This window comes from Anopheles marshallii, chromosome 2 (assembly GCF_943734725.1).
Source record: "Anopheles marshallii chromosome 2, idAnoMarsDA_429_01, whole genome shotgun sequence".
Taxonomy (NCBI): domain Eukaryota; kingdom Metazoa; phylum Arthropoda; class Insecta; order Diptera; family Culicidae; genus Anopheles; species Anopheles marshallii.
Window position 1 is genome coordinate 1755876 of NC_071326.1, and position 21304 is coordinate 1777179.

Genomic DNA, 21304 nt, shown 5'->3' on the forward strand with positions numbered 1-21304 from the left:
TTGGGTTCGCTAAAAAACCCCAATTTGTAGCAGATTAATGTGGCAAACTGGGAGCCTACGTGGCCACTTTCCTGTACCGATCACGTAGCAGACGACACCGTTTTATACCGCCAGCATACGTGCGTGGCGCAAACAAGGCTCAATTCGTTGGCTTCCGGAGAGATGCTGCCGACCGACCGGAAGTCGGCGGAAATGCAATCAATCATAGCCCCCAAAACAGAAGCAATGTCTTCTTGGCTATCTAGGACGCGGCTCTTTTTACCTTTGGCAATCGGCATCTTTACTTTTCTTGTTACGCCGATCGATACATCAATGGTAGCCGATGAAAGTTCCTTGCTAGTGAAAACGAGATAACGGGCAAAAGCGAATGAATGCTTGATGCTTGCGAACACATGATGTGACCGCACTGGAATCGCATGATATGATTGGTTAACTTTCGTGTCTTGCTTTGGTATGCCTACGCCTCCCCTCATATATTTCGCCGGCTTCACCGACCTACGAAATGATAACCCCAAGCAAAATGATACGGCCGACCATCCACATGAGGCCTCTGGCTCTAGAAACGATTATGCTGGAGATGGTATAACAAGTTCTCTGGCATCAATCCCAAAGCTAATTGCAAGTCTAGCAACAGCGACCCAAATAGAGCACTTTCGATAAATGAGATGCTATAGCTACTATACTACTTAGTTTCTACTATAAAATTATGTTATAAACACAGTTCATGAACCTAGAGAGAGTAAACGGCTTCATTTATTTGCGCATGGTTTTCTAGAATCTTCAGGCTGTTGATAAAAAATAGCCTAAATTCCATAAAATTAGAATGTGTTTTAATATCATTTTTTTCTTTGTCTGAATGTTGTTCGATCATGGAGTTATCAAGTGTTATAATTTGCGTATATTGCGTATACTCATAAAATTTCCCCGTGCCGTCAATGTTCTATGATCTTAATTATTATTCCTGCTGTGTGGTACAACGTTTTTCACTCTCCGTAATAAACGTTCGAATTTGATAATAGCGTCGGAAATGCATCTACCAGCATTATTTCTTACCCCTCGGACAAGTAGAAATTAATTGGCTGGCGAAACCGCGAACCATGAAAGTGTTGCAGCGCAGTCAAATATCGTACCGGTACGCAATACATTATTTTATCATAAATTTTAATCAAAACATCCACTATCCACACGCTCCGACACACGTCGCGTTGCAGTGTACGAGAAGCAAAACAAAAAAGAATGCAGCTGTGCAGAATACCGTTCCCGGGGCTTTGGTAACACATGACGTTTGAGCACATCGTGTAACTGGGCTGTGGGCTAGCTGGCGAAATAGCACAGTTTTTAATTAAATGCGGTGTTAGTCGGTAGTCGACTACCGTCAAAGTCTTTGTTCGGGTGATCCCCTCGTTTTGCGCGGATGGACATGCAACGAGCAGTATCATCGAAGGTATCATCACCGTAAGCACCGGGACAAGAAACACGATACATGCATGCAAGGGACAAAAGTGCTTCAGTCCGACATTCTGGTATCATTTCGGATGACGAGCCACATTGCACAACATTTAACCACACGTCAGAGGCAAACCGCGTCCTATCCGGATATGTGATGCTGAACAACACTTTTTGGGAGCTTTCGCAAAAAAGTTCCATTCCGCGAACATTGAGCTTTTTTGCGGTTTTCGTTTTGGGCTTGTTGTATTTTATTACATGGTGGTACATTTGTCAGTTATTAAAAGCCTATTGGAAAGCGCTTTGTTTTAGCATGCCCATTTTCATTAACAGCGAAATAAAAACTCCATCAATCGTGACACTTTGCTTTTATGAGACAGATAAAAGAAGATTTTTGAGTTTCTGTACCCATCTCGACCTTCTTCAAATCGTTAAACGATCGGAACGGTTAACAATATTGAACTTGCACCCGAAACATAAAACTGTGTAGCTTTGCTGCAGTTGTACGCTGTCAAACATTCCACCATTTCTTATGCGACAGTGCCCGTATCCATCTCCGACTGTGTCCAGTTTTTACTGCCCGCGTTGGAAATGAGTCATGTCATGGCTGTCGCACGCTGCTGTAAAGCCCGTTAATAACTCGCGCCAATTTGTCAGCTGAAAGTGACAATTTGCCACCATTATTGCGAGCAGCGCGCGGACGTGTATGTGTGTAACGAAACCCGGCGCACGACTCTGTTCTGCAGCTTGCGGTTTCAGCAGTGTAACCCTTTAATCTGCCCGTGGTGCGGTTTCCACTATCAAAGGATTTTCTGTGGCGTCAGTATCAATTTGGAACTTTGCGGATCAATACCACCAGCTAAGAGGTTCGTTTGAAGTGTTCGCTTGGTGTTCGCAGTTGTTCCTAATTAATTTTCGTCTCCTTTACCACTCTACCAGCACCTGCAGTGAAATGTGTCGTTAGCAGGACGCCTCTTTTGATGTACGGTAGATATTTTCCATACGCTTCATGTAGCTATTATTTTGAAGCAATCCCGGAAAATCCCGGTCTGATGATTAGGTATATGATTAGTTTTGATATAAGATATTGCAGATTACCAAGGATAATAATTGTATATTGTACATAAAAACTTGCCTTATTCCAAAATTCCTTGCGAATATTCTCCGTGGAGCATTCACAATCTTTTTCGTCCGCTGTGGTATTGATTCGGACGATCAACTTTAATAATTCCTGCGCTTTAATCGTTCGCCTTGAGTTGTACTGTTGCGCAAATACACGTTTCGACTGTTGTTTCCTGCCAACATTTCGTCCTGTACGCCCGAAAAGCATTTCCTAATACTCACCGCTATAACCTACTTTTTTGTTTCTTCTCCCCCAGAGAGCGTTTGTCCCGGTGACAAATTCCGCTGCAAGAATGGTAGATGTATCCTGAAGCGCTGGCAGTGCGATGGTGAGCGTGACTGTGCCGATGGTTCGGACGAGGATCCCGAAAAATGCCGTAAGTAGAAATCCATCAGTGTCTTCGTGTTTTTTCTTGGTTTTTCTTTATTTAGTCTACCGACCAATGCATCACATCAGATCGGTGTCGGGCTAGAGATTCTGCGATGTGGCTTGCGAAAATCTTCGCCTTTGTAATATCTGCTTCTTTTGCACCACCTTGGCTGTACTTTTTTCCATGCCTGCCACATTGCAGTAACAGCTTGCTGAGAGCATATTTTATCATTTAGCGTACTGTATTGGTTTTAGTGTTTACTTCTATGCTTTTTGTGTATCTGTTACTTATGGTTATGGTTTGCTTGTATTTTGCATTTCTTTCGCTTTATTCGATTGTAAACTTGTCGGTTAATGGCATGGATTGTGTTATGTAATTTTGCACCTGTGCGCCCTCCAATACGTCAAACAATGCAGTTGTCAAAACCTGTCCTACGAACGAGATGTTATGTAAGAGCGCGGATCGCTGCATTCCGAAATCGTGGCAATGCGATCGGGAAGCGGACTGTCCCGACGGTTCTGATGAGCAAAACTGTGGTAAGTAAAGCATGGAGGCATCGTGACACCGTCAAGAACAATGTACAAATCGTTTCGATGTTGGTCTGTATCGGCTCGTCAATCAACGTAGAGCCTAGAAAAAGAGAAGCACGGGTGCGTCACCTCTAGCGTTTTGTTTTGCAGCACGACGTAAAAACCTACAAGTCCCGGGGGCTTTCGATCCCGCAAAACACACAAACGATCCCCGTTTGTTCAACTGATCCCACATAATCGAAGCTACAACATACGCACACGCATTTCGGCAAAACAAATTGATGGAGATCAATATCCGCCTCCCTGAAATGTCAGTCGCGTTTCCCCACCGGGTTTGGTTACCCGTCCGGGTGCTTGCGGAGTACATAAACTCAGGCACCTTAGCTCAGCTTAAATCACGATCTGACCGTCCTCAAAAATTCGACAACACCGAACAACAACTCTCGTGCGGAACGAATGGGTTTGGCGGAAACTCCGAAGAGCGTCGGTATCTTCGAGGAAATAAATCTTGTACCTTCTACCGTTTCTTACACGCATGCCTGGGTACCTGCGTATCCGGAACCATTCGGAACCGATAACAACCTTAGGGTCGTTACCAATGTACCCGCCGCCCGGCCCAAGCTTATCCTTGAGCTGGTTTTGGATATTTCCCCCATTACTATTTGCAAAAATCGCAACTTTCTCTTTTTACTGAGGGAAAACCCTCTTAAGCCACCCGGGAGCACAATACCCGCCACTTTGCTTGTCGAGCCTACGTATGGTGTGAGCATCACCAATTTACCGGATGACCTTTTCCGCACCTATTCCAATCACCTTGACCATACCCAAACCCTCCCAACTACGTGCCCTAATTTGGTCGGTTAACATGGGGGAGTTGGAAAGTATGCGAGGAACACTTGCACCACTCTGCCTTCTGTATGTTTACCCGATCCGGGGATGGTAGACATCGTCTTGAGCGGTTTCGGACCTACCGAGATAATCCGTCCGGAATGTTCACACCTTTCTACCATTTCCGTAACGGAATTAACACCGGATGTACTGCGGGACATTCTCAGTAACCGGACTTCTCTTCATCGTGTCTTCAATGTGTAGGAGACGTGTTTTCTTCGGTGATGTGTAATACACTTTCATAGCAAAATGGTGGGAGATTCTTTTTTTGGGTAACCATGACCCACAGCTCATGGGCACGAATATACTGCTTCGCTAGCCGGAACTCAACATAGCAAATGCTTGCTAGTTGCATCATTTCCTGCTATAGGCGAACGTGGCAGGAAAATAACTTTTAATGACTGTGTATGCTTCCTTATTATCAGCTATAATATTTACTCACAACATGAAGCCATTCATTGCAACCTTTCAAAATCCCACCGCAAAACGGTTCGGACGTGATTTGTTGGCATACGGCCAAAAATCGACGGCACGAGATTGGCCCGGAAAAGCGCATTAACTGCAAGGGGAAAGGTTGTGCCCACTAAATGAAACATTTTCGTCCACGCAAAATAGGGGCAAATGCAAACGAATCCTTTAACCTCACCTAAGTCCGAGCGTCTAGAGGCAGAGTCATACTGTAAAGTCGTAAAAACTGCCAACAGCTACAAACAGTGACCAGCTAAGCTTGTTCTCTAGTCCTTCATCTTTGGGCTGGCCCTGTAGAAGGTAGGCAAGCGATATTGTGCGATAATGGTACACCCATGCTACCCCCCACCAAGAATCATTCCTACCGGAAGGGCCTCCAGCTTGGCTTGGCCTTCTGTTCTGGTAGTGGCGTTGTTAAAACGCTCGAAGCTTGTTGTAAAACAGGGTCATCTAAATGACGATCCTTTCCGTTAGAGTGGACAAGGTTTTGCGTATCGCTAAGCCAGCACCGCCCTCAACACACACCCACAGTCCGTTAAAGGATTTGGGTTGGTAGAACTTCTTCCGGGTTTTTCCACCCGGACCGGATTTTGCTTCTTTGTTCGCGATGGTCGCGCTTAAAGTACACGCGGTCCCCGACCATGGTGAAAGAACATTTAAAAAGTTCTGTTGGGTTAATTCATCCGGTGAACAATGGTTTCGGTGAGGCCAGCAAGTCGTCCACATCCCTTTACCCTCTCTGAAGGCCCACACCGGCGGTCCCGGACGGTGGCAACAGACGGTCAGTAATAATGGGTCGCGAGTCTTTTTGCGTCCTTACCCAACGCTAAAGGCGGTTCCAGCATTTCATCCGACTTCGTGGAGTGGTATTTGTTGATGGCTCGACATTTTTATGGTTTGTAATTAAAGTTTCAACCCAGCAATCGCGCCTGAAGGCAACTGACCGAGAGAGAGAGAGAGCAAAGTGTGGGGGGTTTTATTTTATTTTGTCATTTTTGTTGTGCCGTTTTTTTTGTTTGTTTCACGACGAAACAGATTGTTCGAGTATGTTCAGCACGGTAGAGTTCCGATGCGTTAGAAAGCTGCAGAAGGATGTGTTTTTTGCTTGAGTTCAATAAATTTAACGCAAATGCAGTTAAACGATTGCAATAAAAATCGTGCAACAGATGGATGGAAAGGTTTTATTTTTATCGTACAACGTTTAATGATGCATGCACCGCATGAATGTCGTTGCTCGTGTCATAAAAATATGTACATACGTTGATGTATGATAGAAAAAAGTTGATCGGTTATGAACACAAGTTGAATTACAATGCGCTACGTTGTATTCATTATCAATTCAATCTATTCAAAAAAGATGATGAGCCGTGACTCAGATCAGAGTGACTAAGTCCATTGGCTTGGTTCTCGCCTGCATTGACGCAGTAGAAACAGATCGGCAAATAATGCCTGCGCTTGAAAGGCTGCTAAGTTATCACTTGAGAAAAGACGTTCACATAACCCCGTTTTAACACCTATCGTATTCTAGCGCATCACAGCATTCTAAACAAAAGCACTGACATCAAATGCATCTGCCGCCGCTATACACAGGATCTGCGACCGTATCATTTATTCAAAACACTTCAATTATTCAGCCTGTGGTTAAAATTTTCATCAGGATTTCATTTGGATGAGATTATCCTTATCCTTCCGGACGACGGCGCACTTTAAAGGTTCGTTTGATGTTCACATATCGCATAAGATGGGGTCTGTATGATAGCATACGTCATATTTTCATAGTTCGTACACATCCAATCACAAAATGCATCACTTGGAATCTTTCATTATACTTTGATATCAAACCATGAAACTCAACATTGAAGATACATTGAAAAGATAATGATTAATTGTTACTGTCTATTGTTTCCATACGAACGTATGCACACCACAACAGTAAAGCTAATCAATTTAATAGCAAATAAATACCCGAGCTTAGTTTAGCGTATGTATTGATCGACTTTAAAGTGCATTGAAATTTTGCTTGAAAGAGAACTGAAAGGTTTCATGGCATACATAGAAAGACCTGAATAATATAAATGCCAAGATAGTGACTTCGATTGATTGCAAATACATCGAAATCTTTTTAATGACACGTGCAACAGGTATGTGTAAATGTAAATTCTCTAATCATTCTAGCTATTTATAATTATATATAATAACCAAAATTTGTGTGTGTGTTTTTTTATAATTGTTGCTTTTTGATAATTGATGATGGTAAAAATTTGTTTGCTATTGCCTTAGAGCAAGATGGAGTTGCATTCACTATGTTTCCCGTATTTAGAGTCTATGTTATGGTTGTGGTTCGGTTTTCCTTCGACTGACTATTCGTTTGTAGTAAAATCATTAAATTAATTGCCTTTATTAACCCTTTATCTGCCTGTTTCGTATTAATATTGCATGCTTTAACAAAACGCTATCCCTTTCGGCATCCATTTTTTGCAAGCAGCTTCCGATCTTTTTTCCCTTCATTTTCACCCTTTGTTTCATATCTAGGTTATGTGTGCAGTGTTCATGCACCGCCCAATCAATCATGCATACGTTTCCTTCTCATCTGCTCATTTTTTGAAGCACGATTCGTGCGTTTAATTACATTAATGGGATCTCACATGAAATAAAATACTAATGGGGTGTTTCATTTTTCATCACACCGAATTTGCCTTCCCACGTCAACCCGAACAACGTCGCGTCTATCTCCGCCAAACCTTCGAAACTGACTGACTGAATCTGACTTGGATTGACTACCGCTACGCGCGCTGCACACGCGTAAACAAACGAATGACCGACACCGAACTGGACGTACTGCTGCAACCGCAACCGCAGAGAGCAAAGTGTGCTCATCGGAGGAATTCACATGTCGCAGCGGAACCGGAAACTGCATCCCGCTGGGATGGATGTGCGACCAGAACCGTGACTGTGCCGACGGGTCCGATGAGATGTCCTGCAGTGAGTATCCCCTTCTTTGTATATCCTTCCATACGTATGTGCATTTACAGCCTACAATCCATGTACAATCCACCAGACTAACAACAGCTCGGAGCAATCCGGCAAGAAGAAATTTGTGGTATTTCGTGATACGCCGTTGCCCATCCAATGAATTTACCGTGCAAAACGCTGCTGGCAGCGTTGCTCTATTTTTTTTTTCTCAAACCCCAGTAACACCCCATGATTCATCGCATTAACATCCAACACGCCAACAACATTTTCGGCAACGCATGCATATTTCGTACATCGTATTAATCAATGCAAAGTGAGTTAATTTAACACATCGCTCAGCCATACGCGCCATGGTAACAGCATAAAGTTTTATTTACCCGGTTGACCCATGATCCATTTTCAATTGCTTTTGGAAAATGTTGGCGCCTCTGTGCACGTCAGACACGCAATAGAGGGAGATGAGAAGCGTGGGGAAGCTGCCGGGGGATTATTTGTGGGATGAAAGGGTATCAATATTTGCACTGATGAGCAAGATAATTTAATTGAATAGCATCAGTTCCGTTCCCTGCCAAGGTGGTACCGTGGAATTGTATGCCAATGAACTATTTCAACCTTTAGCTCTCTTCCAATATATTCCTTGCTTTACCAACTCGATTGTTCGATCATCCGTCCGAGTACGTCCGAGTTTCGGGTGAGATCCGATCGGCCCCATACCCAAGATTGACAGAGCTTCAACAGAAACGGCAAACAGCAAACGAAAATGACAACCAGTAGGCCCAACGGTGTACGTGATTGGAAACTAAACATCTCATTTAACAATCACCTCCTCTTACGGAAGGCTTCTGCGTATCGGTTTGCGAAACCTTCCGGTGAACAACTCGCGTATTAGTCGAAATGACATCGAAAACAACACCTGCATGCTTGATTCGCGTGGCTACCCATTTCATCGTGATCGCACGGTCCGTTTGATTGCAGCTGATTGAGATCGTACCGTTGATGAAGTTGAGTTTTGTGTGGGCCGCTCGGACGGGGTTTGACATCTCTCTTTTCGCCGTGCAGGACAACCCATAGGAGTCCGCAGTCATACTCAGCCAGGCTCGTTAGCCAAGCTCATTATCAGAATTGTCGCTAGGGGGGAAGGTTCATTTGAGGGACGATGGATGCAAAGGGGTTTGCAGGTACTGTGCAAATTAATCACGGCGAAAAGGCCTCTCGTTTTTTTTTTTGTACCCAAAATACCCACCAACCAACAGAACCCTGCAGAGGCTGACCGAGCCACTACAGTATCGAGGATGTAACTGCGGCTTCGCTAATCATGGTAAACGTGTTAACAATGGACATCAATATCAACGTTTGCGTGATCTGAATGTGTACGCGAAAAAATGTCCAATGAGCCGTAATAGATTTTACCTCTAGAGGATTTTTCAAAGCCGAGAGTCGAGCCGATGCACCATGCTGAGTTTCATTAATGCAATTAATTATGAAAGACAATTAAAAAATTAATTTAAAAATCAGCAATTTTACCGTATGCAGCCTAATGACTGTAAAGTTTACATGACAGTATGTTGTAAGACTTTGGTGACTTAATCTCATTAAAAGTTATGGCAGTATTCAAGAAACAGAATGTTCTTAAATGGAGAATTTTAGTAGATATGGTCAAGAAATTCGACTTTTCGGTACCACTGGTATCATGAATATCTACAGATTCCATACTAATAAATGGCGTCATGCCTCGAAATATTATGTCATTGTAATAGTGATTGTCCAAAGAGTTTCTTTCAACTTTCTACAAATCAGCATCCCGAATATCTCCAAGGTCAGCAATCCGATAGCCTTGAAATATTCATAAGAATTCCTTCGCTTAGTTCGCTAGTACTTGTGGAGAGCTTTTTTCTTGAAACTGACCCTTGAACTTGTTTTGTACAAATACTGTCACGTTTTTCTACCAACAAATTGTTGTTTTTTTTTTATAATTTAATTGAAAATCTATACCATCAAATGGAAACCCTTCCCATCCAATATTTGAACCAGAATGAAAAAAAAAAATCTGACATAATACAATTCATGAAACCATCTGAGAGATGTACTCTTCTCGAAGCCGTTACCAAGTAACACACATTGAGAATTACTATTAAAACTCAAGCTATTCAACATCATTCCACAAAATGAAGTTGTCAGCTCCAATCAACATCATGGATGAGATAATATAAAAGAGAAATCAAACTGCCATTTAAACAACTAACTACACTCAAAAGGTCTGATTCAATTTGTGAACCATAATCCTTATGATCCGGTGGGTAGGTAACACGTTTAAACCATCACCGTGTCCGTTTTTGTAACGAGTTGATTGAGTTTAATTTTATTTTGCTTTTTTTGTAGGTATCGCTCTGTCTCCCATTTCACATCCAATTCGTTTTGAGAAGGCACAAATCCTTTGTCATGCTAATTAACTTGCCCTCTACCGGAAGTGGAGCATGATTTATGGCACTGACCGTTGAACGTCCGCAAGGCAAGGTTTTCACGGTGTCGCGTCTCCTTGAGCGAGATTAAGGACGTGCTCCCATTCTGATAGGCGGGTGTCGTTTTGTCTCACTGCAGTTTTTTTTGTTTCTGCTCATTGCAATGAAAAAGAAAATAACACACCCACCAGCCCGCACCGTTCGCGTTTAAGTGTTCCAAGGGGACCATCGTTCCTTCGTTGGCGGCGACGAGAAGGAACATGGCTGCCGGCGTGGCTGCGCCCGGGCATGAAAATGAGGATCGTAATCTTTTGCCATCAAAATGGTAGCAGGCTCGCCTTACGGGCGAAGCTTTAGCGATGAGCGAATCAGCTGTGGCTTAGCGTAAGATGAGCCGCCCAAAATCGTAACCTGTCATGGTTCGGGAGCGACCGTGTGCCCATCGACGTCAACGTGCACTGTCGCCCACGAGAGCCTCCGCGGAATTGCTTTCCCGCCATAAAAGTAATGAAAAGTCATAAATTTTAAAATTTTCATATTAATGACGCCATAAAAATGCTATCTCCTTCGTACTCGTCACAGTATGGTACGGTGTCGTGGCGCTGGTTTCCACCAAAACGCCCGGCAGCAGCAGTAGCATCTTTCACCCACGGCGCGGTGTGTCGTTTCGGTGAGTTGGGTTGATTTGTTGAAGCCACCTGACAGGTGAAACGTTCAAAAACAATTCTTCTCGCATCGCCTTTCGCGCTGGCAGGAATGCTTGAAACCGTGTTTCCGTGCTTTGGCCAGAATGGAATGGACAGGCCTGAAGCAGAGCAAAGATAGCCGAGAATTGTGAAGATGATATAACAGTCCTATAAACGGCGCAAATTGTTTTCGCATGCCAAAAACCAGTGACCGCCAAAGTCGACACTGCGGAACGTCAGGACCCTGGACTAGAGAACCTTTCCAGAGAGGGTCCTAACTGCATACGAGGTTCGGGTAGCAGCAGCGTTGGTGGTTATGAAAAATGTATGCGCTGAACCGGGCACAGCTAAAGGTGGCGCGTCGCCTATCTCGCAGCGAACGGCTCGAATTTAAACATTTGCGATAGTCGGGCGGAAAAGCAGCACTCGGTTCAGTGCTGTGAAAGACAATATTTCGTATTCCGTTCGCGAACAGAAGAACATGCCGGGCCGGAAAGATGAAACCATGCAGCCAGCAACCGATAGAGGCGATGAAGTTGAATGCAGAATATGAAACCTGCACGAATATTGGGTTGTGCAATTTTCAGTCACCCACAGTGTCACACCTTCACTGGTGGGAAAGGCACACCCACCACCAGATGGTACCATCGAATTCACGACGTTTTCCCCGAGACCGATTGGTCCCCTTCGGATCGGTACGGTTGGCGTTCCGTGTATCAGGCATACATGGCTGGCCGTATTAATATATCATTCATATCACACACGCTTCTGTCGCCGGCGGTGCTGCAGGGTTGCTGCCGGGTCAGAGCCACCTGAATCAGTTCACCAGCTGGCTCGATGGTAAGCCACCCAAATATTTCTCAAGATGGAAGTGAATGAATAGCAGAGTGCAAAGAGACAGCTGTACGGCAAGCTTCCTGCTGTGCATGCTCAAACATATATACACACACACACACACACAACCGCCCGTTTATATAAATGATGCACATGCAGAAGGTTTTCGATCCATATGTGGATTTTTAGGAAAAAATACGTTTCGAACCTCAACCTCTGCTACCATTTGGCACATACTTTATGCATACCGTGTCATGCATAGAGGTCTTTCGTTTCTCGAGACGTACACACTACTCCTATCGGAGTTATTAATGTTTTTGGCTTCCCTTTTAAACACGGCTGATTGGGGTGTTCTATGACGTTTGAAGTTTTTTCCTCCTAGCAAAGCGCCGCATGATCTCATACAGGATTTCATACCTTGGGGTGTCTATCTGCAAGGTTCTGCTCGTGGTGTTTTGAGAACATAAAATTAGACGTAATGAATGGCGTACCACTTCCTGCTTGTTGTTCGTTTGCTGTGCTAACGTTTGACGAATTTTAAATGTTTTGAACTTCCTTGAGGATGTTGAGTGGTCAACGCCAACAACTTTGAATTCCCGGACCTCTTTACATTCCATAATGTTTTCATAATTTTGAACTTATGTACATGGAGAACATAACATCATTTGCAATGCTGCTTATCTAGTTCCAGCGTATGCAATCAGGCATGCCAACCTTGAACCTCAATCAACATCTGTCCAAAGAGGTTCCTGTGTACATAAGCTGAGATAGAGCATGGATATAATTCCCAGCCGGGGAACCCATATCAATCTTATCGTCTCCGTATCTGCAATATACCACCGTGCATTCCGTTCCTAATGCAAGCCTCATGGTCGAAACCTGGCTAATCTTCCAACAGAAGTGCAATTCCGAGGCTTCCGTTGATTTTCGTCTTTAGGGAACATCAGCAAATTGGTTCAGTAGGGTGTAGAACCGCCAGAACCCAGAGTCATTCAAATGCGATGCTTCTTTTTTAGGCGGGAATCCATTGAAATGGATGCTACACAACTGTGAGGCCAGGTGGGAAGGAATGCCTTCGCACACCTGTTGCTGAGTGTACAATCATCCTATACAACCAGCCAACCAGCAGCTTTTCAATCGAGCCGAATCTCATGAGTGATTTTTCATTTGCCTAATTGAACCCATGTTCAGCGTTTGCCTCCCGTCGCTGCCCTTCCATGACCTGCCAGTTGCTTATAGAAAGCTCTGTCGTGGGATGTACCGTTTGCTATCCATGTTTGTTTTATGGGGAAATTAAACCAGAAAAGAACATAAATTTGCTTTTTGCATTTCATGAAACAATTGAAATGTGCAACAAAGGTACTTGTCAGTGTAATTGGCAGCCGACATGCATGACTAGTTATGAGGCAAAATGGTATCCAACAATCGGAACTCTTTTGATAACTTTGTGAATGTTGGGCCATGGAGGAGTGCATACGATTGAGATTGGTTTTTGTTGAACTTTGGATGATTGAAAATAAGCTAAATGCTGGATATTTTATGTAATTAATTCAACTCCATCCAATCAACTTTGCGGCCCGTTCCCGTTCCTTTTTATTGTCCGCTGTCTGCTCAATAATCTAATACCCACAAACGGGATAAGTAAGACCCATCCCTCGTGAGTTCTTTTCCCAGCAAAGCTACCTCGTTTCATTCGCTCGTGATCAAATACTTGTTTTTTCGTCGGAATTACCACAAAGATTTGCACCAGTACAGAACGACGTGTTTGGAATCGTGAACTCTAGCTTACGTCCAGTGAACCCTACGTGCCCCAGTTCTCTGCGAAAGAATCTCAATATCTTTTGGCCCGTTAGCCCATGATCCGTCAAAATTATCCCTACACAAACATTCACGCTTCCTCTTGCGCATTCCCCTAAAGGTACCCTTTTTCGGAGATCCCATACACAAAACTACATACATTTGGAGGCAATGAAAGTTTGTGTTGTGTGTATGTTGGCTCGTTTGCTTTTCCGTTTGCTGCTCCTGTATGCAGATAATCGCTCCGACGGCGCGCTTGGGTACCGTTGGGTAAACTTGGGCAAAAAAGGTGTAAGATCCATTTGCCGCCCGGTTCTCCATGCGCCATTCGTCCGTCCCCCAAAAGGTTGATCCGTGTGCACAAGGTTCGCTACAACTCGTTCGTCTTTGGTTCGGCTCTGTACACCGGAACACCCCGGTACCATGATGCCCGGTAAGAATAATGATGAACTGTGTGGTCTCGTGTCGAGAATGTAATGAGCAAACAAGATTACCCAACTGCCAGCCTGCCGGCTGACGTACGATCGGTGCGTTTTTCCTCCCATTTGTTGCTGTGTGTGTGTTTGAAATGTGTAAGAGAGAGAGAGAGAGAGATAGAACGTTACGTAGCAGCCGGCAGGCATCATTCCATGCATGCCAAACTACTACGGCAGGTGACTTCATGGACGTGAAAACTTTCGCCTCCCTCCGACAACACATCACACGGGAGAATTTACGGTACGGTACAGGGCGATCCGAGCGAAATTAAATGTAGGACTAACTTCATCAAAGAGTCGAGCGGTCAATTGAGTTCTTTCGGGGTCTAGGAAGGGATGGAGTTTGACACGAAACAGGCCAGAAGTCAGCTAGGAGGCCAAGTGAAAAAGCCACCATTCCAAGCAGCTGTCAAATGCATTTTCTAAAGCTTTCTCGTTCGGTTGCAGGACGATGATGCTGATGATGGTACTAGCCGGCCGGCTGTAGAACCTTCGTTATGGACGACCAACATGGCATCAGTGGACGAATTTATGCGCTGACCGAACGGAAAATCGAACTCCAATCACTCGAGATCGATCACTGTTGCCATGGAGAATAGTCCAACGGCAATTGAGCGTCGCAGGGAACAGAGCATTTCTCATTTGAAAATGTATGGGTGTATATTCGCTTTTTTCTCCTCCTTCCTTAAATTACGTTCATCCTGTTCGTTAAAATACCAAACGGCATCACGGGACAGGGGAAAAGTTTTCGTTTTGATATTTGCAGCCCAACAGTTACCAAAAATAGGACAAAGTTTGGCATCAAATTAAAACTTTTCCAGTGGAAACGATCGGTTCGCCGTAGCGAATGTAGCCAGCAACCGTGTAGATCCGACACGGTACGTTACTATGCGTCATCTATTTAACTTTTGAATTACTCATCTCATTCCTGGGGTGCCTGACCGGTGGTAGATATTTTTTTAGGGCATTACGGCATTTAAAGATGTGTCGACTTCAAGTAGCGTACCTCCGACAGCAAGCTCCGCTGGGTCTTGGGGCTTCGTAACACTAACTGGCTGCCGGTTGGTGTTGATTGTGGTTTTGGAAAATTTAAATTATGTTTGACACTGTCCACTCGCCTCAGAGGCAGCATGTCCGTGTCGTTACGGGAATTTATGTTCACCGACTTGCTGGCTTTTCCAACGGGAAACTGTTCGTTGTACTACGGCGCAGAGCTAGCCGGTGCTGACCTGACCGAATGCTACAAGCTAATAAAGGAAAATGTTTTTTTTTTTTGGTTGTCTTCTTTCGTTCAGCTCGTTACAGCCGGTTGGTTTAAAATCAAAAGAAACTTGATCTTAGCCCTCGGTGGTTGTACTTGACCCGAGCTTCACAGTGTACAGAATCTGAGAAACGTACCGACTGCGAACGCAAGTTTCGTTCTTTTTCTGTGCCTCTTCGCTACGCAGGAACTTTACCATTACAGCATCAAAGTTGAACGGGCGTATAATGGGAGAATTGTGCTATCCTAATCATGGCAAGTTTTCTAATTTCCTTGGGTGAAGAATTATAAGTTTCAACATCATCAAGATTCCGACATCGCCAGTCAGCTTGCCGCTACTAGGTGGTTTGTCGTGTCACGCATCTATTTTACATAACTCTGATAATCTTATCTAACAACATGTTAAGTAATTAATTTTCTAAACATTTTTGAGCTTGGTTCTGAAAACTGTATAAACCATTTCAACTCAAGTACTGACGCTATTAGTTTGTAATGTTACGTTCTATAAACGCCAGTTATAAAACTCATTATGGAAGATTATCGTTGCACGAAACAAACATCGTCCGTTACACTTTTGCCGGCTCCGGGGCCGGATTTGTTGCTATCTTCTCCAAAGCGAATGAAACAAATGATTTAATATTTTATCGCAGACCGTCGGTCTGTCTCTAACAGGCTGTTCGCCATTTCGCGCGACTCGCCGCTGACAAATAGAGCGTATCAAACTGATTTATAACATTTCACAGGCTTCATTTAGCTCACAACAATGGCACCAACTGGGCAAATCTTCGTGCAAAGCCATTCTATCGCGAAAAATAAACCACCTGGCCTCACGGCTCCCGGTGTTCCGCCATGATTCCGATCATCAATCATCGATATTGCGTTTCGCTTCCGGTGTGCCACCTGAGGTCAAGAAGACGCGGTGATCGACAAAATAACGGGCCCATCGGTGGGTGCGCACGTTATTATGTTGACTTCGCGATAAAGCTTTCCGGGAAACGGAATACGCTCCGAAAGGAAAAACGTTTCTCCACCCGTAGTTCCGATACATCCGATACATTCCGAAATGGGAAAGGGAACTATCATCGTAGCGAAATGCGTCGCGTGGGGGAGGGTTTCTGTGCCCATCAATCTCCCAAAGCACCGAAGAAATCCGATATTTCGAAGATTCAATCGGACGGTCGGTGATTTCTTTCTTCTGCGCTCTCTGCTTGCTGCGTTCCATCGGCATGGCGAACTGTCTAATTGACTTCGTGGCTACCCGTGCCCCTACCCTTAGCCTGGAATTTCTTTGGGGGATGTTCGCCGGAAATAAAAGGGAACCACCAAATTCCTAAAATTTTGCTCCCCAAAACATGCTAATTTAGCCTTCAGAAACAGATTTCTGTAACGATCTGTGCGCCATCCGTGAAGGTAGACCATTTGCCGGATTTTACTCCAAACTTCGGAAGACATCTTCCCGCACACACGGGCACAGGTATGAAAAATGGTTCGAACATAGTGATTTATGGGTTCTCATTTCCTCTCTCCACCACCACCACACACACCACCGAGGGATGGTCAGACCTTTTCCAGCTCGGACTGCCACTCCCAACAATTCCGACCAACCAATCAAAGCTTTTGCTACCCCTATCCAACGCGAGCTCCCGTATGGGCAAACAAGTGGCATCTTCGCTTATCTCGGCAACGGGGATGCTGGAACCTTTCGCATCTCAGGATGGGGTCGGAAGAAGCAGACGGGTGGGATGCCCAAAACCCACGGTAACCCATGGCGAACCGCAGTATGGCAGCCGGAAGTAAATCTTCATGAAAACCGCCTTCGCGAGTAGACGAAGGCTTTTGTTGTCGGTGCGACTACACCAGCCCGACGTCTATGGGCATAAGAAATCTCCATAAATTCTGGTGAATTGAAACAATTTATGATGACTTTTGGATTGTTCAGGCTGTTCGAGGTGGGTGAGCGCGCCCATTTTAAAGTGGGAACGCCTCCGGCTGTGAAAGCACTAAACCTCGCGGTAGCTTTTTTATGTGAACGAATCAACCCATGTGCTCGTGGTAGATGGTGGTTAGATTTATCGCTCAAGCTCTCTTACGAATGAGCAGCAGGTCCGGATGCTCGTCCGATGGTTTCTTTAGACGTAAGTGGTTATTCTAGGGGTGCATCAGGAACGGATGGCGACCGACCGTGACTTGGTCCGGTCTGGCAGCACGCAATTCCCAGAATAACAAGCCTAACTAATGGCTACTTGCCTTGGAACGCTTTCCATCAAATGGATATGAATTTCTGCACCGAAAAACCGATTCCACTTCCAAGCGCAGTGGTCGTGGCTCTGGTTTCGATAAACAAGCCGCCGGTGCGACAAGTAGTGTTCTATAATGCGCACGGACGCACGCCAACGAACCGCTAAATAGGTTTTGTTCCACCTAGGTCATCACCACACAACAATGCGCTTCAATGGCCGGGCGGGAAAACAACGCCACGAAAGCCACAGCAATGGAAAATTTCAAATCCGTCAAGATTAACCCTATTTTACGATAATGGAAATTCGGCATATCCATTTGCCGGCGTACCATTGTGTCACATTAGCGGTGTGATGGCAGTAGCGCTGACCGGCTCGGAAGCGTACCGATGGCATTATTGTGTTCCATATTCTGAATCTCCCCGATCAATCTATTCCCCCTCCAGTCCCCACTGCTACTGTTTTTGTAGAAGTCTTCCGTAGTGCACTTTGCGCTCGTATGCATACAACCGACCTGTACCGGAGCGAGATATAGATAGTTTGGCACTTGTTAATCCATTAGAAGCTCACATGCTCTGTGGTCTCGCGTTTAGCTGGTGACCACCGGAAAATGTCCCGCACGTACGTTCCGTTCTGTGCGAACATTTTAGTTAATTGCTCATCGCATCGACCCGATCCTTTTAGCTAGGGATTCGGACATAGCACAACAAAATTGCGTTCCACGAACTGTGGCAGAAGACTTTCAATAATCAAATCACAGTCCGTGGTTGAGGCGATAGCTTTATTTTGTTTTTTGAATGGACAAGAAGGGGACACAAAGATTGCGTCGCATCGTTTGAGGCGAGCGGCCACAGATGGGAACTCCACACTAACGGGGATTACGAGCCATAATGGAAAATCATCAATTAAAGTCGAAACGAGCGTCGTGTATGTGAGGCTTTCGATTAATGCCTACCGGCAATTCAGACAGACACGCTCGAGGCCTGGTGGCTTATTGTGCTTTAGGTGTCTTTCGGAGTGTTCTGGCGGTGTTTTCTTGTGCGTACGACATCCTTCCACACTCATTCGATTAAGATATCCTGTCGTAGACGACACCGACCCCCGAACACCGAACCGTCTAACGGTTTGGAACCGGTAGAAAACAAAATCAAATTAGAACTTTCGAAGATCTTAACCCGAGCGAAACTTTTCACTATCGCCCGTCGGGTTCCTTTATGAAGTAGAAGTCTTATCTTTTATCAATTGAAGAAACACGCATTTGAAAGTGGCGCTCTCGCTGTCTCTACTCCTCTACATCAGGAAACCAAGACTTTCCGCTATAGCTAGGCACCCAAGGACCAATTCCCACCATCGATGGTAGTATTTCGCTCGTACATGTAGTGAGTCATTGAGAGGGTCGCATCGTAACCCGCAGGGACCAATGGGAATACCGGTGACCGTTGCGATGTTAATGCGGACCTTGTGGGCGGCTTTATTCAACCAAGTGGCATACGTGAGCCTTTGAGACCAACGCAGGCATTTTCTTCACCTGCGGCCAGACACGGCCAAGGAAGCAGCTGCTCCAGCTAGTTGAACAACCACTGTACAGGACGAGACGGGAGTGTGTGTGTGTGTGTGTGGCTGTGTGGGCACCGAAACAACACAAAAGTTCCATCCGTACGCTGCTGTGTGTGCGCACACTGCGCACGTGTTCGGCAACCCGAACGATTGCCTATTAATTTTTATTGTATTTATGGTTCAACATTATGATCCGGAATTCGATTTGCTCTCGATCGCAACACTGTTCCCTCTGCAGAATATTCTGCGTACGAACCCGGCACAAGTTTTGTGCTCGACCGCTCTTCTACACTATCACGTCCGATACCATCGTCCAAGGATTGCTGATTGCTCGAACCATTTGCCGTTTTGTGCATATTAGTATAAAAATGGTTTACCGAACGTACACTGATGGTCTGTTCCAGCGGATATTCGAGCTGCCAGTGAATGAGCGCTTTGAGAGAGCAGGAAAAAATAAAATACCCATTACGACAAGGGAAAAAACCCACCCGGGGACTTTGTGCTGGGTACAAATTCAATTACTTCCACTTACGGTCCGATTAAACGATGTTCGCTGGGGAAATATTTACTATCGTTTGGATAAAAACAAAACTGCTTCACCCCTTGAGGTGTTGGCTCCAAAGAGAAACAATTTTAATTGTACATCTAGCAAAATGGTGCGTCTGGTGCGTTAATGGCTCTCTGAAAGCTTATGAACCTGCAGAGTATTTAAGTTTTATTTTGCAACAAATTAATCTTTTAAAAACGTTGTTCCTCCAAGCACCTGTTCTGTCCGCACGGTCGCATAAGTTTGTGGTGGAAAAGTTAATTATCTAATCCACGTTCCATGCATCAGCGAAAATGCGAAACATAATTTTCGCCTCCACACACTCCGGGTGAGCAATGGTGCTCCTCGAACCCAAGGCGTTATAAGTTGCGCTCTAAGTAAGGCCCAGGGTGCCATCCAAAGTAAACGAACTTGCCCTCGCACGTGGCACGTTCTGGAGGAATTTGCGAGCAGAGATGAAGTGGAAAATTGAATTAATAATTTGTAACGATAATTACACATAAGTGCATATTTTCAGTCGCTTGACTACCACGTAATATTTATCTCTCTTTCTGTCTTTGCAACGTTCCGGTCTCTCGGTCTCTTACGCTCTCTCTCCCAAAGTCGCTCATTGTTTCTTCACGTAAACGCGCATAAGCTCCGTTTACTCGGTTTGCTAATGCTTTCACCCGAGCGTTCGCTCTGTGCCATGTACAACAAGGGCCCGTGCTCTGGTGATTGTCCGTTTCGCTTCGATAACTCATTCCTTCGACAGAGCTCCCGCGAACCATTGCCGCACCGTCCCCAAATTGTGGACGGAAGTTAATTTTCTTCCGCTGGAAACAATTAAATCCTCCGTCGACCGGGTACGTCTAGCAGCCACCTTTCGCTTTCGTTTGCAGATCTTTGGTGTGAAAGAAGGATAAACGGCATGAAAGCTTCTGATTGTTGAAGGATTATGCAGCCAATTCGCGCAGAAAGCGCGCCTATTAGCGGAAGTGAGGCTTTGTTTTCGCTCGGTGTCGTCGTGTACACGGGGTATAATTTGTATCCGTTGTTTAAAGTGAATTTAAGGTATCGTAGATTGTTTGTATTTCGCCATTTCTAGGTAGCTTTGTTAGTATTTTAAAGGTAAAATTGAATTTAGCTGTATCAAAACCTCTCTCCGAGATTCGTCAAAGTACCAGGCGTCTCCATGTATGGTGGAGAGCTAAAAAGCACGTGCACAGCAACGAAACGAACGGTTATTTGTTGAATTGGTTTATGAGAGATCCAATTCAGTTCGTTCAATGACAAACTCGATTACTTACGATTACACAATCCACTCGTACATCCCGCTTTTCATCGCTCTCTAGTACGCTCGTGGACCATTTTGTGGATGTGAAACACGACATTCTTTCAGCTAAGCTACTCTTCAGCTATAACAGCTCTTAAAGCGATCTTTTCTCATAATATTGATTCTCGCCAAAGAATGACACCGGTCGATGCATCCCAGCCGGGCGATAAACCGCACGATGCACTCGATGAATTGAGTCCATTTAAGTCGTTGTGCTAAACGTTAGGTGAATACAATTTTGTATCGTCCGTAGAGGGAAAGTACCTGTATCGAGTGGGGCGTTTTTTTTTTTTTTTACATCACCAGCAATATGTACCGAATGGTTGATGTTTGGAGG

The 21304-nt window shown here is 44.8% G+C and overlaps 1 protein-coding gene across 1 annotated transcript in view; it reads left to right on the top strand.

Annotated features, from left to right (window-relative positions):
• The window catches only part of LOC128715597 (low-density lipoprotein receptor-like), a 144495-nt gene that overhangs the window by 85229 nt on the left and 37962 nt on the right, over window positions 1-21304 (top strand). Inside the window, exons 3-4 of the mRNA XM_053810509.1 lie at window positions 2826-2945; window positions 7685-7807. Of these exons, the coding sequence (XP_053666484.1) occupies window positions 2826-2945; window positions 7685-7807 (243 nt within the window). The remainder of the gene's footprint in view (window positions 1-2825; window positions 2946-7684; window positions 7808-21304) is intronic.